Source organism: Salvelinus alpinus, chromosome 23, assembly GCF_045679555.1.
Source record: "Salvelinus alpinus chromosome 23, SLU_Salpinus.1, whole genome shotgun sequence".
Classification (NCBI taxonomy): domain Eukaryota; kingdom Metazoa; phylum Chordata; class Actinopteri; order Salmoniformes; family Salmonidae; genus Salvelinus; species Salvelinus alpinus.
In genome coordinates this window covers 46,009,862-46,029,696 of record NC_092108.1, presented here as the reverse complement: position 1 = coordinate 46,029,696, position 19,835 = coordinate 46,009,862, and the positions used below count along the sequence as shown (strand labels likewise).

General features: G+C 40.8%; 1 protein-coding gene across 1 annotated transcript in view; it reads right to left on the bottom strand.

Moving 5' to 3' along the window:
* The window catches only part of asap1a (ArfGAP with SH3 domain, ankyrin repeat and PH domain 1a), a 159,985-nt gene that overhangs the window by 103,184 nt on the left and 36,966 nt on the right, over positions 1 to 19,835 (bottom strand). The window contains exons 2-3 of the mRNA XM_071362569.1: positions 2,934 to 3,006; positions 914 to 1,059 (exon numbers count right to left, since the gene is read on the bottom strand). Coding sequence (XP_071218670.1) covers positions 914 to 1,059; positions 2,934 to 3,006 — 219 coding nt within the window. The remainder of the gene's footprint in view (positions 1 to 913; positions 1,060 to 2,933; positions 3,007 to 19,835) is intronic.

Genomic DNA, 19,835 nt, shown 5'->3' with positions numbered 1-19,835 from the left:
GGCAGGCAAAAACCTGCCATATGGAAGGTGGCAGGAAGTGGGAAATCTGAGGTTTGTAGTTTTTCAAGTCATTGCCTATCGAATATACAGTGTCTATGGGGTCATATTGCACTTCCTATGGCTTCCACTAGATGTAAACAGTCTTTAGAACCTTGGTTGATGCTTCTACTGTGAAGTGGAGGCGAATGAGAGGGGATTGAGTAAGTAGCACTGTGGAACATCCAGGTGCTCTTTTGCAAACTTCAGACGTGCATCAATGTTTTTTTTGGACAGCATGGTGTCCTCCCATGAATACCATTCTTGTTTAGTGTTTTACGTATTGTATACAGGTCAACAGAGATGTTAGCATCTTCCAGAGTTTTCTGTAAGTCTTTAGCTGACACTCTAGGATTCTTCTTAACCTCATTGAGCATTCTGCGCTGTGCTCTTGCAGTCGTCTTTGCAGGACGGCCACTCCTAGGCAGAGTAGCAACAGTGATGAACTTTTTCCATTTACAGACAATTTGTCTTACCGTGGACTGATGAACATCAAGGCTTTTAGAGATACTTTTGTAACCTTTTCCCGCTTTATGCAAGTCAACAAATCTTAATCTTAGGTCTTCTGAGATCTCTTTTGTTCGAGGCATGGTTCACATCAGGCAATGACGAAGAGAGGGACACAGGACGACGAAGAGTTGACGAGAGATTAACTACTTCTCTTCTAGTTCTTATTATAAAATTCAAAAAATTCCACATTGTCTGCATAATCAATTAACATTCAGGTCAAGACTCCCATACATATCCCACAATACATGCCACCAGGGGTCTTTTCACAGTCCCCAAGTCCAAAACGAACTCACGGCAACGCACAGTTTTAACACAGAGCCATGTTCACTATCTGTTTATTAAAATCCCTTAAAATTAAAAATCTCACCAGGTTTTTCAGAAGTGCGGACAGCTCCTTGACGAGGCTGGAGAACTTGACAAAGGCGGTTCCCAGATCGGGGTTGTCCCTGCTGATGAAGTTGCTACCAAACTTGTCCAGTGCCTGGCCATAATTCCCTTCATTCTGGACGTGATCTGCAAGCAGAGGAGGTGACACAACACATGAAAAAACAACATGTTCACTCAAAACAATTCATTAATAACGTTTGGGTGCTGGAGCTAAGTATGCTGTCCCTTTCATATTCAACAGATCAAAATATTTTCTTCACATATAACTGGTACCCTAAGTCTATGAAATGTATATAGATATTAGGGATACTATATCGTTATTATATCGTTCTTTATTGGCATTTGGGAATGGCATTTTGGAAAATCACCTAATATGGCAGCTTAATGACTTTCGAGTTTTTACCATTATGATAACATTGCGCCAAAAGTAGGAGTAGTAACATCAATTTTGTTAATTAGATTTTCTTAAATGGAGGCCACAGATGCTCAAATCTAAGGTCATTAACCCTTGAAAAATATTTTGCTAAAGTGATGATTAATCATTTCACTCACAATGTAATTTCCCTTCATATAAATTGAGTAACACCAATCAAACTTTGTATTTAGACACACCAAATTATCAATGAAATCCTCAAATGTATGGTGGGATTAGCCAATACTTTTCTTTAATATAGACCCTCCCCCGATAACGGTTTGCCACTGGGGGGAATGCTCAAGGTCCTTGATGTAATTTTGTATTTCTGTTGACTCCAAAATGGCGGAGAAGTGTTGTTAAATCTGAGCGCCGTCTCAGATTATTGCATGGTGTGCTTTTTACGTAAAGTTTTTTTTAAATCTGACACAACGGTTGCATTAAGAACAAGTGAATCTTTAATTATATGTAAAAGATGTATCTTTCATCAAAGTTTATGATGAGTATTTCTGTTATTTGACGTGGCTCTCTGTAATTACTCCGGATATTTTGGAGGCATTTCTGAACATGGCGCCAATGTAAACCGAGATTTGTGGATATAAATATGCACATTATCGAACAAAACATAAATGTATTGTGAAACATGATGTCATATGAGTGTCACCTGATGAAGATGTTCAAAGGTTAGTGATTTATTTTCTCAATTTCTGGTTTTTGTTACTACTATCTTTTGCTGGGAAAATGGCTGTGTTTTTCTGTGGCTACGTACTGAGCTAACATAATTGTTTGGTGTGCTTTCCCCGTAAATCCTTTTTGAAATCAGACATGTTGGCTGGATTCACAACATGTGTAGCTTTAATTTGGTGTCTTTCATGTGTGATTTCATGAAAGATTGATTTTTATAGTAATATATTGGAATTTGGCGCGTTACATTTTCTCTGGATTTTCTGCTACCGTCCCACCTATCCTAGAGAAGTTAATGTGAAAGCCTTGCATCGATTTATATTGGAGGGACACAGGACGACAAAGTATCGTCACTTATATGTGAACTAGAGTTCAGAGCAGGCTGACCGCACACCGAATGCCTTTCAATCCCATTGCCCCAGAGAATTTTGTCGCCCGAGCCACTATTACTTTACGTTTGCTCATGCCGCGTGTAACCATTAAAAGACACCAATATAAATTGTGGGGGAAAACTATGAGTTGTTGGTAGCTGGGACTGTCATTCAGACGTGTGTGTTTTAAAATTCTGCTTTTGATATTTGAACTCCCTCCACTGTGACGGTACACTAGCTAGTAACAAACAAACTTGCAATTGTGCGCCATGGGTCTCCTTCACTGAGATAAAACAAGAGAATATACACCCACTGTATGTGGTCCATACAGGACAAAAAAAACATAACGCACAATGTCGACAGTCCCACCGTCACACATACATTTTTGTGCAGTGATGAATCACATATTTCATGCACTGAGCTAGATATTTGTGCTTTAAAAAATTTTTGGAGGCGCAAAACCAGAACAGTTGAGAGGATGAGGCCTTTCGGGGACGTGTAGGAGGATGGACTGAGTAAGAGGACGAGACTACCTTGACCAGAGTTGTAGATGGCTTTCACAGACTTCTTCACCTTCTGTAAAGCAGTCCGGTCTTGATCCAAAGCCTGTAGACGGGGAGATGAAAGAGAAAAGGGAGATGAGATCAGACACATTTGAAAGTCTTCAAGATACAGTGCATCCTTGTATTACAGGAACTTGTGTTAAATTATATTTCAAACATTATCAACGATGACTGTAGAAGTTGAGGGGATCAACATATTTCAGAGAGGACCCTTACAAACCTAAGCAGAAAAAAGTTGTATTTTGTAGTGTATTTGACTTTTGAAATTCTCAAGGTAGTTGAATATAGTATATATAGAGTTTCAACTAAAAGGCAACTAATGTGTTTTCTTTGATATTCAAATACAAGTCTCAGAAAACCAAATAATATTTGAAGGTATTTAAATAAAACCTCCCTTATCTCACCTCATTTGCTCACATTGTATATTGACTTATTTTTCTACTGTATTATTGACTGTATGTTTGTTTATTCCATGTGTAACTCTGTGTTGTTGTATGTGTCGAACTGCTTTGCTTAATCTTGGCCAGGTCTTAATTGTAAATGAGAACTTGTTCTGAACTTGCCTACCTGGTTAAATAAAGGTGAAATAAAAAATAAAATATGTTGGAGGTGGAACTAAATGGTAGGTTAAGGCCTATTGAGCAGGGCTAGAGGCTCTACAGTGAAATAAGACAATCACTAACCAGGACAGTAATGGACAAGGCATATTGATATTAGGGAGAGGCATGCGTAGCCGGGTGATCAATAGGGGTCCAGTGAGTGGTTGGGCTGTCTGGCTGGAGACATGGCGATTCAGGGGACGTCGCAATGTAGAGGCCAGTTGAGTACCCCCTCGAGCAGATTACGTCATAGTCCAGTCCTGAGGAATCGGCGGGTTTCCGTGCCCCGTACCGGCAGTAGAAGGGGTCCGGGTATTGTAGCCCAGGAGTGACTGATGGGCCTTTTTAGCTAGCTGGGAGAAAGGGCCTAGCATGGGTAGCTCCAGGTTAACTGGTGCTTGCTCCGGGACCGACGTTAGCCAGGAGTCACTCGGATAGCAGCTAGCTAGCTGCGATGATGATGATGATGAAGAACCAAAAACTTTAACAGTTGAATTAGTTTAGATATATGATCATAAGCACATGGTTTGGAGAGCTCTCAGATATGAATCTTAATATAGCCTAGAGTTAAATATGAGGGACATGAAATCGCCTCAACGTTAGAGAAAACCACTTTTGCATCTTCAAAATGACTAACAAATCTATTTTCATAATGAGTGACTTAAGGTAATACAGTAACACTTGACATCCAGTTAACATGTGGAGTAACTAGTGATTATTAAAATAGCAACAGTTACATAGGACTTGCTTTATAATATAGAAATTGTAGAAATTGCTTTATAACGTCATAATGAAATGATAGAAATTGCTTTATAATGTAATAATAATGAAGTTATTACATAAGTGGAATAAGGAACCGTCACTATTCCTCGTGTACTGTAGTTACACAAACTCTCAGCTCATTGCTATGCAATTACCAAAGTATTTTGTGACATGCTAATAAAACGTTGCTAAAAAAAGTACACTTTTATTACACAGGCACAGGAACAGTTTAATATTATGTTTTACTCATACAAGATACAAGATACTTTATTGCCAAAAAACCAAGGTTGGTGGTATGTGTTTAGAGTACAGCATGGTATCTCTGAAGTGAGGAATATACACACAGTACCAGTCAAAAGTATGGACACGCCTCCACATTCAAGGGTTTTTCACTATTTTCTACATTGCAGAATAATAGTGAAGACTTCAAAACAATGAAATAACACATATGGAATGTTCTAGTAACCAAAAAAAGTGTCTTTGCAGCAATTCGACCATGAAGGCCTGATTCACACAGTCTCCTCAGAACAGTTGATGTTGATATGTGTCTGTTACTTGAACTCTGTGAAGCATTTATTTGGGCTGCAATCGGAGGCTGGTAACTCTAATGAACTTATCCTCTGCAGCAGAGGTAACTCTGTGTCTTCCTTTCCTGTGGCGGTCCTCATGAGAGCCAGTTTCATCATAGCGCTTGATGGTTTTTGTGGCTGCAGTTGAATAAACTTTCAAAGTTCTTGAAATGTTCCGCATTGACTGACCTTCATGTCTAAAGTAATGATGGACTGTCGTTTCTCTTTGCTAATTTGAGCTGTTCTTGCCTTAATATGGACCTGGTCTTTTACCTGTATACCACCCCTTTTCTTCTGTATACCACCCCTACGTTGTCACAACACAAATGATTGGATCAAATGTATTAAGAAGGAAAGAACTTCCACAAATTAACAAGGCACACCTGTTACTTCATGAAGCTGGTTGAGAGAATACCAAGAGTGTGCAAAGCTGGCATCAAGGCAAAGGGTGGCTACTTTGAAGAATCTCAAATACATTATATAACATATTTTGATTTGTTGAACACTTTTTTGGTTACTACATGAGTCCATGTGTGTTATTTCATAGTTTTGATGTCTTCACTATTATTGTTCAATGTAGAAAACAGTCAAAACAAAGAAAAACCCTTGAATGAGTAGCTGTGTCCAAACTTTGGACTGGTATTGAATATGTTTGATTTTCACACCTTTACATGACTCCCCAAATTCATCATTATGGCACAAGGTGAATTTTTTATTCATTTAATCTGAGCTCATGTTTGATTAAATAGGCCCTTGGTAGTAGCACATTGAAGTAGGCTAGCCTAGAGAGAAAATAACTTGAGAATTCAATTCTTGCAGCATAGAAGTTCTATTTACAATGTTGACATTTTCTCCTCAAATCACCATTGGATGACCTCCAGCTATGCAGTGGTCATAGGCTCTCACAAGGTCATAGGCTCTCACAAGTAGAGTTTCACAAGAGACAGAGGCGACACCAAATCAACAGCAGTTTTTTGTTGTTGTCTGCAGCAAAGGTAAAGGGCTTGAGAGAAGCAAAATACTGTATGCAACACTCCCAACAACGCTGCCTCAACGAGAAGAGGTGCTTGTGAATCCCTTGTGACTGCTTTTGTAAGGCAGTCATAACAATTAAACAGCTTGCTGTTCCCATTTTTGAAATCGTATGAACACCACAAGGTAACTGACATGACAGAGATGTAAAGAAAGCATTGACCAGCATTAGCCTTGTGTGATAATGTACACGGTATGGTAAAGACAACCATAAATGGATAGGCAATGGGGAACCGAAACCACACTAACATGACAGAGCAATTTCGCTTCATAATTGCTGACTCAAGCAGTTCAATATGTGCTCTGGAAAGGGAGGCTGTGCCATTTACACCGAAATGGGAAAGATCCATTCCTTCCCTACATTAGTGAGGAATCAATTTCACCACAATGCATTTATGGCCATCAATAATAAAATAGCAAGAGGATCCAACGTACCAACCCCTCATATTCAAAGCAAAAAAGGGTAAGACAAAGCAACATCCATTAGTACAAGTAAAGTACAGCACTGGAGAACACCCTTACATAAGGCAAAATAAATGAAATCAAGGAATATTGATTTTGCATGTGCCCAAGCGTGTTAACGCAGATGCAGTATTCATATCAGAGACTGTGTGTGTGTGTGTACTGTTGCTCCCATGAGGCCAGTTTCACAGACAGAGGCTTGATGAGGGGTATTCACACACAGTAACCATAGAAACCATCTTGCCAGTCTTTTTCCAACAAGTGCTTTTCTTGGACAACAGTCAACAGTCAACCCAGATGGGATGTAAAGGCTGTGAACCAAAGGAAGATGTCGTAGGGCAATTCCACGGACCAAATCTGTACCAATCATAGATGTCTATGTTTCACAAATGTGGACATCACAGCACAGAAGAGCTCAGTAGAATAGAGTTTAGTACAGTAGAGCACAGTATAATAGAGTTTAGTACAGTAGAGCACACTAGAATAGAGTTTAGTACAGTGCAGCAGAGTATAGTTCAGTACAGTAAAGAACAGTACAATACAGCAGAGTAAAGTATAGTAAATTAATGTACAGTACAGTAATTTATACTGTAGTGTGCTCTACCGTACTAAACTCTACTGTGGTGAAGAGGTGCCTGGAGATGTGGGTATACTTTCATTTTGCAAAATATTCCCGAACGGCCTGCCCGGCAAAGGAAAGGCGCCTTGTGTGAAACGTTCTGCTACTTGCAGTGCACATTTTAGAACAGTGTTTTCCCGCAAATTGCATTTTGGAACATTTGAGAGTAGGCCTACAGCCGTGTGCACATTGCTACGCCTAAAATGTGAAGAAATAACACTTCATTAACATTTTACCCTAAACATTCTGGTTGTTCCATCAGCTTTATTAATTGACATGGCATACACTGAGTAAACTAAACAGTAAGAACACCTTCCAAATATTGAGTTGCACCCCCTTCTGCTCTCAGAATGTCCTCAATTCGTTGGGTCATGGACTCTACATGGTGTCGAAAGCATTTCACAGGGATGCTGGCCAATGTTGATTCCAATGTGTCCTGTGGACTGAGGTCTTGTTCTCCGTGGCCGACGTAAGACATTTAAGTGTTACCTTACCTCCTTACTTCATTTGCACACACTGTATACAGATTTTTTTCTATTGTGTTATTGACTGTGCGTTTGTTTATTCCATATGTAACTCTGTGTTGTTTTTGTTGCACTGCTTTGCTTTATCTTGGCCAAGTCGCAGTTGTAAATTATAACTTTTTCCTCAACTGGCATACCTGGTTAAATAAAGGTGAAATAATGTTTTTTTTTTCATAAATAGACCAAGCTACTGTAATTCAGGCTAATGGCAAAAGCACTTAGCATTCGACAGGAGAGCTCAATGAAAGCACGTAGCCTAGCAACAACAGGGCGAGGGGATACTTGGCCACATTTTAGATGTTTCGTTAAAGTGGTAGTGAAAACTGCAGAATTGGAATGACTAACAAAATACATCTGAAGCCCACAAACTGAAACCATGCAGTTTCAAGTTTCTCAGAAAGATGAAGCTCAACTTAACAAAATTACAAATCACACAGAATCGTAAAGTCATTGGAAATTAGGCACTAAACAAGCTCCTAATTACTCCTGTTGACAACGCAAGCGCGATTTATGTTGTACCTTTTCTTATATGAGAAGGCAGAAATTAAGTTAACAGCGAGAATATGTCACAGTATAGTGCTGTTTTCTGTAGGAAAAAAGGTTAGCCATTTTGATAGGATACGACTGATGTTTTGGGATGGAAAGCATCTCTCTGAGTCTGATTAAATTGCAATAGTGAAATAGGGGTTATGGGTAATGCAGGCAGAACTGGGCCAAAGTAAGGCTGGTCCCCATGGGGAAAAGCTTTGCTCATTTCCTTTGGAATATTTCTGGTATGTTACAGTATGCGCCAGATGAGGAAATGCCTGGAAGTCCACAGAGTTCTGTGATCATCCTGTTTTGTCTCGTGGTTGACAGATATGGTGGGAGAGGGGGACAGAGAGATCGAGATGTAGATAGATAGAGAGATAGAGAAATTACTAATTTAACATTTGTCATGACGATATAGCAATTAGAAAAAAGCATTTTCAGAGAAAGATGGATCAACATTCCTCAACTAGGCCTAGATCATGTGATGTACACTACCGTTCAAAAGTTTGGGATCACTTAGAAATGTCCTTGTTTTTGAAAGAAAAGCTCCTTCTTTTTGTCCATTAAAATAACATCAAATTGATCAGAAATACAGTGTAGACATTGTTAATGTTGTAAATGACTATTGTAGCTGGAAACGGCAGATTTTTATTGGAATATCTACATAGGCGTACAGAGGCCCATTATCAGCAACCATCCCTCCTGTGTTCCAAAGGCACATTGTGTTAGCTAATCCAAGTGTATCATTTTAAAAGGCTAACTGATCATTAGAAAACCCTTTTACAATTATGTTAGCACAGCTGAAAACTGTTGTACTGATTAAAGAAGCAATAAAACTGGCCTTCTTTAGACTAGTTGAGTATCTGGAGAAATTTCTTCTGAGAAATTAAGGCTATTCCATGCGAGAAATTGCCAAGAAACTGAAGATCTCGTACAACAGTGTGTACTACTCCATTCACAGAACAGCGCAAACTGGCTCTAACCAGAATAGAAAGAGAGAGGGAGAGGCATGTGTAGCCGAGTGATCATAGGGTCCAATGAGTAGCAATAGGTGAGCCAGGGAGCCAATTCAGTAGTCGCTACTACGCTAGGCGAGCTGGAGACACGGAGATTCAGACAGCTAGTGGTGACTGCTGCATTCTGGTAAATGATTATAAGCAATTGTTTTTCTAACTTAGTCTATCTCCTCCTCGTTCCAACTGTCATTTGATGCTACAGCAGCTAATCCGGCTAGACGCGCAGGGGGGTATAAACATCCGGCTAGACGCAAGGGGGGTAGAAATGCTAGCCTATAGGCTATGGCACTTGATGTTCTGGCTCTGAGGCCTATAATGCGCCGACGTTGTGTCAAATGAACAATGCACCAATCCTCTCCAACCTGGCATGGTATAATTTGATACAGAATATTTTCTTAATTTATAGAGTTATTGACACTGATAAATATGCTATGGACATGTGTGTATTTGTTTCTATTTTAATGATTATCAATTTCATCTTCATAATATTGCATAGCTGTCTTTTCTCCCTATTATACTTTCCTTGTCAATTCATTATCTTATAGCCTACTTTAAGATGTTAGGCTTAGGTTTATTTATACGTTTAAAACAAAAAATGTGCTTGTGTCTGACATACATCGGTGGCTTGATTGATGAGTCCTTTTACGGGGGGGTGTGTGTGAATTAGTTGATTATCTCTATTGGCCTATAGGAAATTTGTGCCTGACGGATAGGGCTGCTGTGTTTCTAGCTCTTAGGAAACTTTGTTTTATCTGTTACTCTTGCATTATTAGCCCAGGAAATATTTTGTTATTACATACAGCCGGGAAGAACTTTTGGATATCAAAGCGGCGGTAACTCACTAGCATTACCAGCATTACGACCAGGAACACGACTTTCCCGAATCAGATCTTTTGTTCGTACCCCTCAGAGGCTGATCCAAAACACTGCTAGCGAAAAAGTACTCGTAGTGGACTTCTAGTCCAACTCAGGAGGCGAGCACACCACCCACCGCTTCCGATTATATTACTCGCTAATGTTCAGCCTCTGGATAACAATGTTGACGAGCTCAGGGAGAGGATTTCCTTCCAGAGAGACATCAGGGATTGTAACATTCTTAGTTTCACGGAAACATGGCTCTTTCGGGATTTACTGTCTGAGTCTGTACAGCCAGACAGGAATAAATAATATCTCTCTGGGAAGAAGAAGGGCGGGAGTGTATGTTTCATGAATAAATACTCATGGTATGATTGTGATAACATACAGGAACTCAAGTCCTTTTGTTCAACCGAACTAGAATACCTCACAATCAAATGCTCTTCGGTTATAGTCAGAGTTGTGTATATTCTTCACTGGACTTTATGCAAACTGGAAACCACATATCTTGAGGTGGCATTTATTGTAACTGTGTGTTTTAACATAGCAAATTTGAGAAAAATGCAACCAAAGTTCTATCAACACATTAACTGAAGTACTCGCGCTGCTAAAACACTCGACCACAGCTACTCCAAATTCTGGGATGCTTACAAGGCCCTCCCCGGCCCTCCCTTGGCAAATCTGATCAAGACTCCATTTTTCTACTCCCTTCCTATAGGCAGAAACCCAAACAGGAAGAACCTGTGCTAAGGACTATTCAACGCTGGTCTGACCAATCGGAATACATGATTCACGCAAAACTGAAAGCGCGAACCATCGCATTTCACCATGGCAAGGTGACTGGGAATATGGCCGAATACAAACAGCGTAGTTATTCCCTCTGTAAAGCAATCAAACAGGCAACATGTCAGTATAGAGACAAAGGGGAGTCGCAATTCGACGGCTCAGACAAGCGATGTTGTTTTTTATAATTTAACCTTTATTTATTTAGGCAAGGCAGTTAAGAAATTCTTATTTACAATAACGGTCTACAGGGTCTATTTACAATGGGGGAGGGTCTACTAACAATCACAGACTACAACGGAAAAACCAGGGAAAACCAGCTACGCTGCGGACATCGACGTCTTGCTTCCGGACAAGCTTCTTCACCCGCTTTGAGGATAACACAGTTCCACCGACGCAGCCCGCTACTAAAGACTGTGGGCTCTCCTTCTCCATGGCCAACGTGAGTTAGACATTTAAGCGTGTTAACCCATACAAGGCAGCCGGCCCAGACGTCATCCCTAGCCGCGTCCTCAGAGCATGTGCAGACCAGCCGGCTGGTGTGTTACGGACATATTCAATCTCTCCCTATTCCAGTCTGCTGTCCCCACATGCTTCAAGATATCCACCATTGTTCCTGTACCCAAGAAAGCAAAGGTAACTGAACTAAATGACTATTGCCCCGTAGCACTCACTTCTGTTGTCATGAAGTGCATTGAGAGACTAGTCAAGGATCATATCACCTCGACCTTACCTGACACCCAAGACCCACTTCAATTTGCTTACCGCCTCAATAGATCCACTGACGATGCAATCACCATCGCACTGCACACTGCCCTATCCCATCTGGACAATACCTATGTAAGAATGCTGTTCATTGACTACAGCTCAGCATTCAACACCATAGCACCCTCCAAGCTCATCATTAAGCTCGAGGACCTGGGTCTGAACCCCATCCTGTGCAACTGGTTCGTGGACTTCATGACGGGCCACACCCAGGTAGTGAAGGTAGGAAACAACACCTCCACTTTGCTGATCCTCAACACTGGGGCTCCACAAGGATGCGTGCACAGCCGCCTCCTGTACGCCCTGTTCACCCATGACTGCGTGGCCATGCACTCCTCCAACTCAATCATCAAATTTGCAGACAACACAACAGTAGTAGGCTTGATTACCAACAATGATGAGACAGCCTACAGGGAGGAGGTGAGGGCCCTGGGAGTGTAATCACTCACCCAACATCAGCAAAACAAAGGAGCTGATGAAGATAATCAAGGACAACAACCACCCAAGCCACTGCCTGTTCACTCCGCTATCATCCATAAGGTGTGGTCAGTACAGGTGCATCAAAGCTGGGACCGAGAGACTGAAAAACAGCTTCTTTCTCAAGGCCATCAGTCTGTTAAATAGCCATCACTTGCACATTAGAGGCTGCTTCCCTATATACATAGATTTGAAATCACTGGCCACTTTAATAATGGAACACTAGTCACTTTAATAATGTTGAAAACTCATCATGACTCATGTACAGTGGGGCAAAAAAGTATTTAGTCAGCCACCAATTGTGCAAGTTCTCCCACTTAAAAAGATGAGGCCTGTAATTTTCATCATAGGTACACTTCAACTATGACAGACAAAATGAGAAGAAAAAAAATCCAGAAAATCATTGTAGGATTTTTAATGAATTTATTTGCAAATTATGGTGGAAAATAAGTATTTAAGTATTTATATATTTAAGTATAGTATTTTTATTTATTTATTGCTGTATGTGATTAATAAAATTTGATTTGATGTCCATTCAGAAAGTTTCCTAAAGTATCCTTTCTGGAATTGATCTCTTTAATAACAATCAAAGGCTCCTGTCATGATTTAATATTTTAAAAGGCCTATTTTTACTAGCTTAGGCTACATTATTTCTGTCATTAGAGCGTCCTCTCTTTGAAGAACATATGCCAATGCCACTGCCATTGAATGACTGCAGCAGCAGCAGGTTTGTGACGTTATGCGAATATTTGGGGAAATGTTAAGAAAACAACATCGGCCTTTGTGCAAATGGATTTGTGGGTTGAAATGGGATCCGTATTTAATTGTTTTATTTGCAGAAAAGCCAACAGACAAAGACATGGTAGGCATGTGTGACACGTTTCGGGAAGCTAGACGTATGTTGCACATCACTACTTCACAGAAGAGGCATTTGATTTTTATCAAAATGCGTTTTTTTGGCAGAAATGCCTTTTGGAACATGTGAACTTTCATATGCCTTAATAACAGACTTGTATGCCATCTGTAAATACAAATAAATTCTTAAAATTACCAGCCTAGTTTGTTTAGCCACGGAAAAAGGCAGGAACCTTCCCGCTAGCCATGATTTGCTGAGATAATGGACGGGCTGTACACCCCGAGAGATAAGTTCGGATTGGTCTGCCATGTAGCATTCTTCTGTCTATAACATGAGCTGCTCAGTATGTGTAGATAATACTTGCTACCGCAGCTTTATTTTTAAATATATGGAGAACTACAAAAGTGTTGCTACCTCTCTCAACAACATTTCTGCCCTGAATTTAGCAGGCGCTATTGACAAAGATCAGTGGGATAAGGTTGATGGACTACTTTCTGGAGGATGGTCGTGCCATGCTGACTCTAAAAATGTATCAGACGATGAGGAAATCCCTGATTTAGGTTAAATTTGTATTGAACTGGACATTGTAGTCTTCTGATGACAGTGATGGGGAAGAAACTGCGATCAACAGTATGTTTGTCATAGAAGAAGTTGATCAAGTTTTGAAATCAGTGGAATGCATGGCGGAAAAAGAGTATGATAGCTAAGGATATGGAGTTTGATTCTGGCGTTTGATTGCAAATGTGGAGGGAGTCGAAAAGAGAACACAAAAGGCTGTTGTCTAAAACACCTGTCTTACATCTTCAAACTAACGGCAACCATGTCATCCGTGACAGAGAGGGAGAAGCGTCCATCCATGTATACAGGTAAGAGTCTAGCTAGCTACATTTTCAGATATTATGCATTTCAAATTTTGTCAGAAAGTTGTTTTCATCGCAAGTTGAAGCGTATTGTTAGTTAGCTAGCTAACGTAAGGTGTATGATCTGTGTGGTAATATTATTCGTATCTCAGAAATCCATTTGCATTGCTAGTTATAGTCTAATGTTAGCTACACTATATGTCCAAAAGTAATGCTCGTCAAACATCTCATTCCTAAATCATGGGCAAAAATATGGAGTTGGTCCCCCCTTTGCTGCTATAACAGCCTACACTTGTCTAGGAAGGCTTTCCACTAGATGTTGGAACATTGCTTCCATTCAGCCACAAGAGCATTAGTGAAGTTGGGCACTGATGTTGGGCGATTGTCCAAGTGCTCAGCATATGTGGGAACTCCAAGACTGTTGGAAAAGCATTCAAGGTGAAGCTGGTTGAGAGAATGCCAAGAGTGTGCAAAGCTGTCAAGGGTGGATACTTTGAAGAATCTCAAATATAACATATTTTGATTTGAACACTTTTTTGGTTACTACATGATTCCATATACAGTGGGGAGAACAAGTATTTGATACACTGCCGATTTTGCAGGTTTTCCTACTTACAAAGCATGTAGAGGTCTGTAATTTTTATCATAGGTACACTTCAACTGTGAGAGACGGAATCTAAAACAAAAATCCAGAAAATCACATTGTATGATTTTTTAATAATTAATTTGCATTTTATTGCATGACATAAGTATTTGATCACCTACCAACCAGTAAGAATTCCGGCTCTCACAGACCTGTTAGTTTTTCTTTAAGAAGCCCTCCTGTTCTCCACTCATTACCTGTATTAACTGCACCTGTTTGAACTCGTTACCTGTATAAAAGACACCTGTCCACACACAATCAAACAGATTCCAACCTCTCCACAATGGCCAAGACCAGAGAGCTGTGTAAGGACATCAGGGATAAAATTGTAGACCTGCACAAGGCTGGGATGGGCTACAGGACAATAGGCAAGCAGCTTGGTGAGAAGGAAACAACTGTTGGCGCAATTATTAGAAAATGGAAGAAGTTCAAGATGACGGTCAATCACCCTCGGTCTGGGGCTCCATGCAAGATTTCACCTCGTGGGGCATCAATGATCATGAGGAAGGTGAGGGATCAGCCCAGAACTACACGGCAGGACCTGGTCAATGACCTGAAGAGAGCTGGGACCACAGTCTCAAAGAAAACCATTAGTAACACACTACGCCGTCATGGATTAAAATCCTGCAGCGCACGCAAGGTCCCCCTGCTTAAGCCAGTGCATGTCCAGGCCTGTCTGAAGTTTGCCAATGACCATCTGGATGATCCAGAGGAGGAATGGGAGAAGGTCATGTGGTCTGATGAGACAAAAATAGAGCTTTTTGGTCTAACTCCACTCGCCGTGTTTGGAGGAAGAAGAAGTATGAGTACAACCCCAAGAACACCATCCCAACCGTGAAGCATGGAGATGGAAACATCATTCTTTGGGGATGCTTTTCTGCAAAGGGGACAGGACGACTGCACCGTATTGAGGGGAGGATGGATGGGGCCATGTATCGCGAGATCTTGGCCAACAACCTCCTTCCCTCAGTAAGAGCATTGAAGATGGGTCGTGGCTGGGTCTTCCAGCATGACAACGACACGAAGCACACAGCCATGGCAACTAAGGAGTGGCTCCGTAAGAAGCATCTCAAGGTCCTGGAGTGGCCTAGCCAGTCTCCAGACCTGAACCCAATAGAAAATCTTTGGAGGGAGCTGAAAGTCCGTATTGCCCAGCGACAGCCCCGAAACCTGAAGGATCTGGAGAAGATCTGTAGGGAGGAGTGGGCCAAAATCCCTGCTGCAGTGTGTGCAAACCTAGTCAAGAACTACAGGAAACGTATGATCTCTGTAATTGCAAACAAAGGTTTCTGTACCAAATATTAAGTTCTGCTTTTCTGATGTATCAAATACTTATGTCATGCAATAAAATGCAAATTAATTACTTAAAAATCATACAATGTGATTTTCTGGATTTTTGTTTTAGATTCCGTCTCTCATAGTTGAAGTGTACCTATGATAAAAATTACAGACCTCTACATGCTTTGTAAGTAGGAAAACCTGCAAAATCGGCAGTGTATCAAATACTTGTTCTCCCCACTGTATGTTACTTCATTGTTTTGATGTCTTCACTCTTATTCTACAATGTAGAAAATAGTACAAATAAAGAAAAACCCTTGAATGAGTAGATGTTCTAAAACTTTTGGGTATTAATATTTCCGTGAGCGTAGCATCCAAATGTATCCAAGTGTTGTCTCTCCTGGTCTCTCCCTCGCTTTACCTACCCCTCCCTCTCCATATGTGTAACAAGCCATCATATCTTGTCAGTCCACTAGGGATTTTTTATCTCATGTAAGTGTATATTTGTATTCTGTGTTATTATTTAGTTAGTAAATAAATAAATTATTCAATCAATTTGTGTTGTACTGAATATTCAGAAGGGCTAGGGTTCTTGCGGATCCAAGGATTATGCGATGTTCAGAATAAGATTGATGAGGTAATAATTAACTGTTATTGATGTAAGAGATATCTATAGAGTTTAAGTCAGGAGATAGTAACTTGTTAAACAACTTTTCCGATGGTGCCCCAAATTCCTAATGAGTTAATTGTTACATGATTAATTTAATCGAGTAACAATTAAACATAGTTAGTTTAATTCGATAAATAACAGTCATCAGATAAAGGATAGTCACGACAGGTGTCAGGAAAAATGTATGGAGTAGAAAGTACATCATTTTCTTTAGGAATGTAGTGACAACAGTTAAGCAAAATTTCCTCCTTTACTGATTGAGGATCTTATTACTAATGAATGTGTGTTGTTTTTTATGACAATGTTTTTCTGTCTGCTTGCATTTTGTATTTAGATTTTGATGTGTGTTATTTTTTGTAATTTATGCAATTCAGGACTCATCGGTACAAAAGACCTTGGTCTCAGTATGACACCCTGATAAAATAAAGGTTATTGTTTTTAATATAAATGGTAAGCAGGTACGCGTCTTTCACTAACCTGTGCAAAGAGACTGACAGGGATGTGACAATTCATTTGAATTTCTCTGTTATTTTGTTGTTGTCTGCATGTGAACTATCCTTCTGACCCTATGCAGCAAGGTCCCATCTACTTTTTAACAAGAACAAGTTTGTGCTCTGGTGGACCAACAAGCTCCACCAGTCTGGACCTTCACTTCCTGATCACACCAAGTTTGCCACTGACTGGTGCGTCGGCCTCATCAAGCAGCACTTCAGAAAGACCAGAGTGAACACTTTGTCAGAGATTGCTGGTGTGGTGAAGGACAGCACAGTGACATCCCACAGCTGGATGGACGAGGATGGTACGGTGCTGGTGGAAAGCTATGGCTGGCAACAACACCTGAATCCATACTTCAGGCTGCTGCCACAGATCAAGCAGGACCAGCACTTCAGGTGGGATATCATTTTCATTGCATTGTATGAGGTTATTCTTATTATTTAAACTTGGGAGGTCAATTGATGTTATGCAAGGTTGTAATTTCTTCTACATTTTTATGGTCAATTTTCCTGTTTTACAGCTTCGATGGTTTGGAGCCTGGTGTTGTCGTTGTCAAGGAACGTTCGGACTCAGTCGGAACCAGGTTTCAGCTGCTGCGCACCGCTGACGTCCTTCCCCCCCCATAGATGGTCTGCCTGTACAAGCACCACCTGGACTCGACACAACGAGACAAACTGATCTTTTTGAGAAGAGGGGGTTTTGAGACGAATAGGCCATAGACATCACATGCCCTGCAGCAAAGTCAAGGGCAGGACAGGAACAGGCTCTCCAAATATTGATTCCCCTTGTTCATTTTTGGTGCGGACAGACCAGTTCATCCCTGGGGGCAAGTTCCCCGTCATCAGCACCGCATCTACACACATTCACATGATTCTTTCCTAACACACACAAATCATACATTGCTGCTACTATTTATTTTTTTATCCTGCTGCTCAGCAACTTTACCCCTGATTGTATGCATACAACTACCTCATCTATCACCAGTATCACTGATATCACTATTGATATTGTTCCTGAACATACTGTACATTATTTTGTTCTTTCTCTACTGGCATTCACACTTTTTGTGTTTAAAAAAATATATATTTACACTGTCTATTTTTTATATTGCTACTATGCAAATACGCAAGTAACCATTTCACTGTACTGTTTACAACTTCTGTATCCTGTGCATGTGACAAATACACATATTTATATAGTTTGTGTTTATCAGAGACAGTAATGTGAAGAACATGACCTGCACCAAAGTCAGATTAGGATACAAGGACTATATAAAGAGTATTTTTACCTGGAGTTGTTCCTTATTGTAGGCTACTACTTTCACCACTTTAAGTCTTGAAATCTTTGGTTGTTTACTAAATTACTCACTCTGTTTAGCACATGGCCTCACATGTGAATCCTTAAAAAGATGGGTGGGGCTATGGCTTAAGAGGATGTGAACCATGCTGAATTAGTGTAGACAAAGAAGAGCTCTCCAGTAGGTTCCAAAACATGTGGAGTTACAAGTTTATCAGCTTTCAAAGCAGAATTACTTTCCCATTGTTCCTCAACTGTAAAATATGATATAACATGTTGTAGCTCTGTGTCTCTACTTTTATCCAATGTAAAAAACACAATTTCATATTTTGCTACATAAGGTCGAATCGAGGCAATCGGTCAGATATCTTTATTTTGACTCCGTCAATTCGAAAAAGCGACAGATCCTCTCCGATCTGGCATTTCTTAATTTATTTAAAAGTAATAACCTGAATAATAATAATGAAATGCCATGATAAAGAGGTGTAAAGACTTGTTTCAAATAGGTTCTATTAAGAAGCATATGCCTGTAAACACATGTACAAACAGAATTGTGTAAAAAGGGAGAGGTCACAGGGCCTTATAGGCCTAAGACAACAGTAACATGCATTTAAACAGAAGAGGACTGGCCACCCCTCATAGCCTGGTTCCTCTCTAGGTTTCTTCCTAGGTTTTGGCCTTTCTAGGGAGTTTTTCCTAGCCACCGTGCTTCTACACCTGCATTGCTTGCTGTTTGGGGTTTTAGGCTGGGTTTCTGTACAGCACTTCGAGATATTAGCTGATGTACGAAGGGCTATATAAAATAAACTTGATTTGATTTAAACGAAATGGACAAAACATGAAGGAAAAGGGAAAGAAAATGAGAAACCAGTACCAAAGTGTGATGCAATAGTGAAACGTTTCTTTCAAATCTGATAGCCTATGCATTAAGTTGTGTCAATACAAAAATGTGACAATCCTCTCCAATCTGACATTTGTGGGTAGAAGCTGTCTCGGAGCCTGGTGGTCCGACAGCCGATGCTCTGGTACCGTTTGCCGGATAGTAGCAGAGTGAACAGTCTTTGGCTTGGGTGGCTGGAGTATTGGGAATTTGATACCGCCTGATATAAAAGGTCCTGGATGGCCCCAGTGATGTACTGGGTTGTCCATACTACCCTCTGTAGCACTTTGCGGTTGAGGGTGGTGCATTTGCCATACCAAGCAGTAATGCAGCCAGTCAAGAGGCTCTCAAGGATGCAGCTGTATAACTTTTTGAGGATCAATGACAAAACTTTTCGGCGTCCTGAGGGGGAAGAGGCACTGTCGTGCCCACTTCACGACTGTGTGGGTGTGTGTGGAGCATGTTGTCCTTAGTGATGTGGACGCCAAGGAACTTGAAGCTCTCGATCTGCTCCACAACAGCCCTGTCGATGTGGATGGGGGCGTGCTCTCCCCTCTTTCTCCTATAGTACATGATCAGTTCCTTGTCTTACTGACGTTGAGGGAGAGGTTGTTGTCATGACACCACACTGCCAAGTCTCTGACCTCCTCCCTGTAGGCTGTCTCATTGCCACTGGTGATCAGGTCTACTACCGTTATCTCATCAGCAAACTTGATGATGGTGTTGGAGTCGTGCGTGGCCACGCAGTCATGGGTGAACAGGGACTACAGGAGGGGACGAAGCACAAACCATTGAACGGCCCACGTGTTGAGGGTCAGCATGGTGGCGGTGTTGTTGCCTACCCAGAGCTTAGTGACGAGCTTGGAGGGGACTATGGTGTTGAACGCTGAGCTGTAGTCT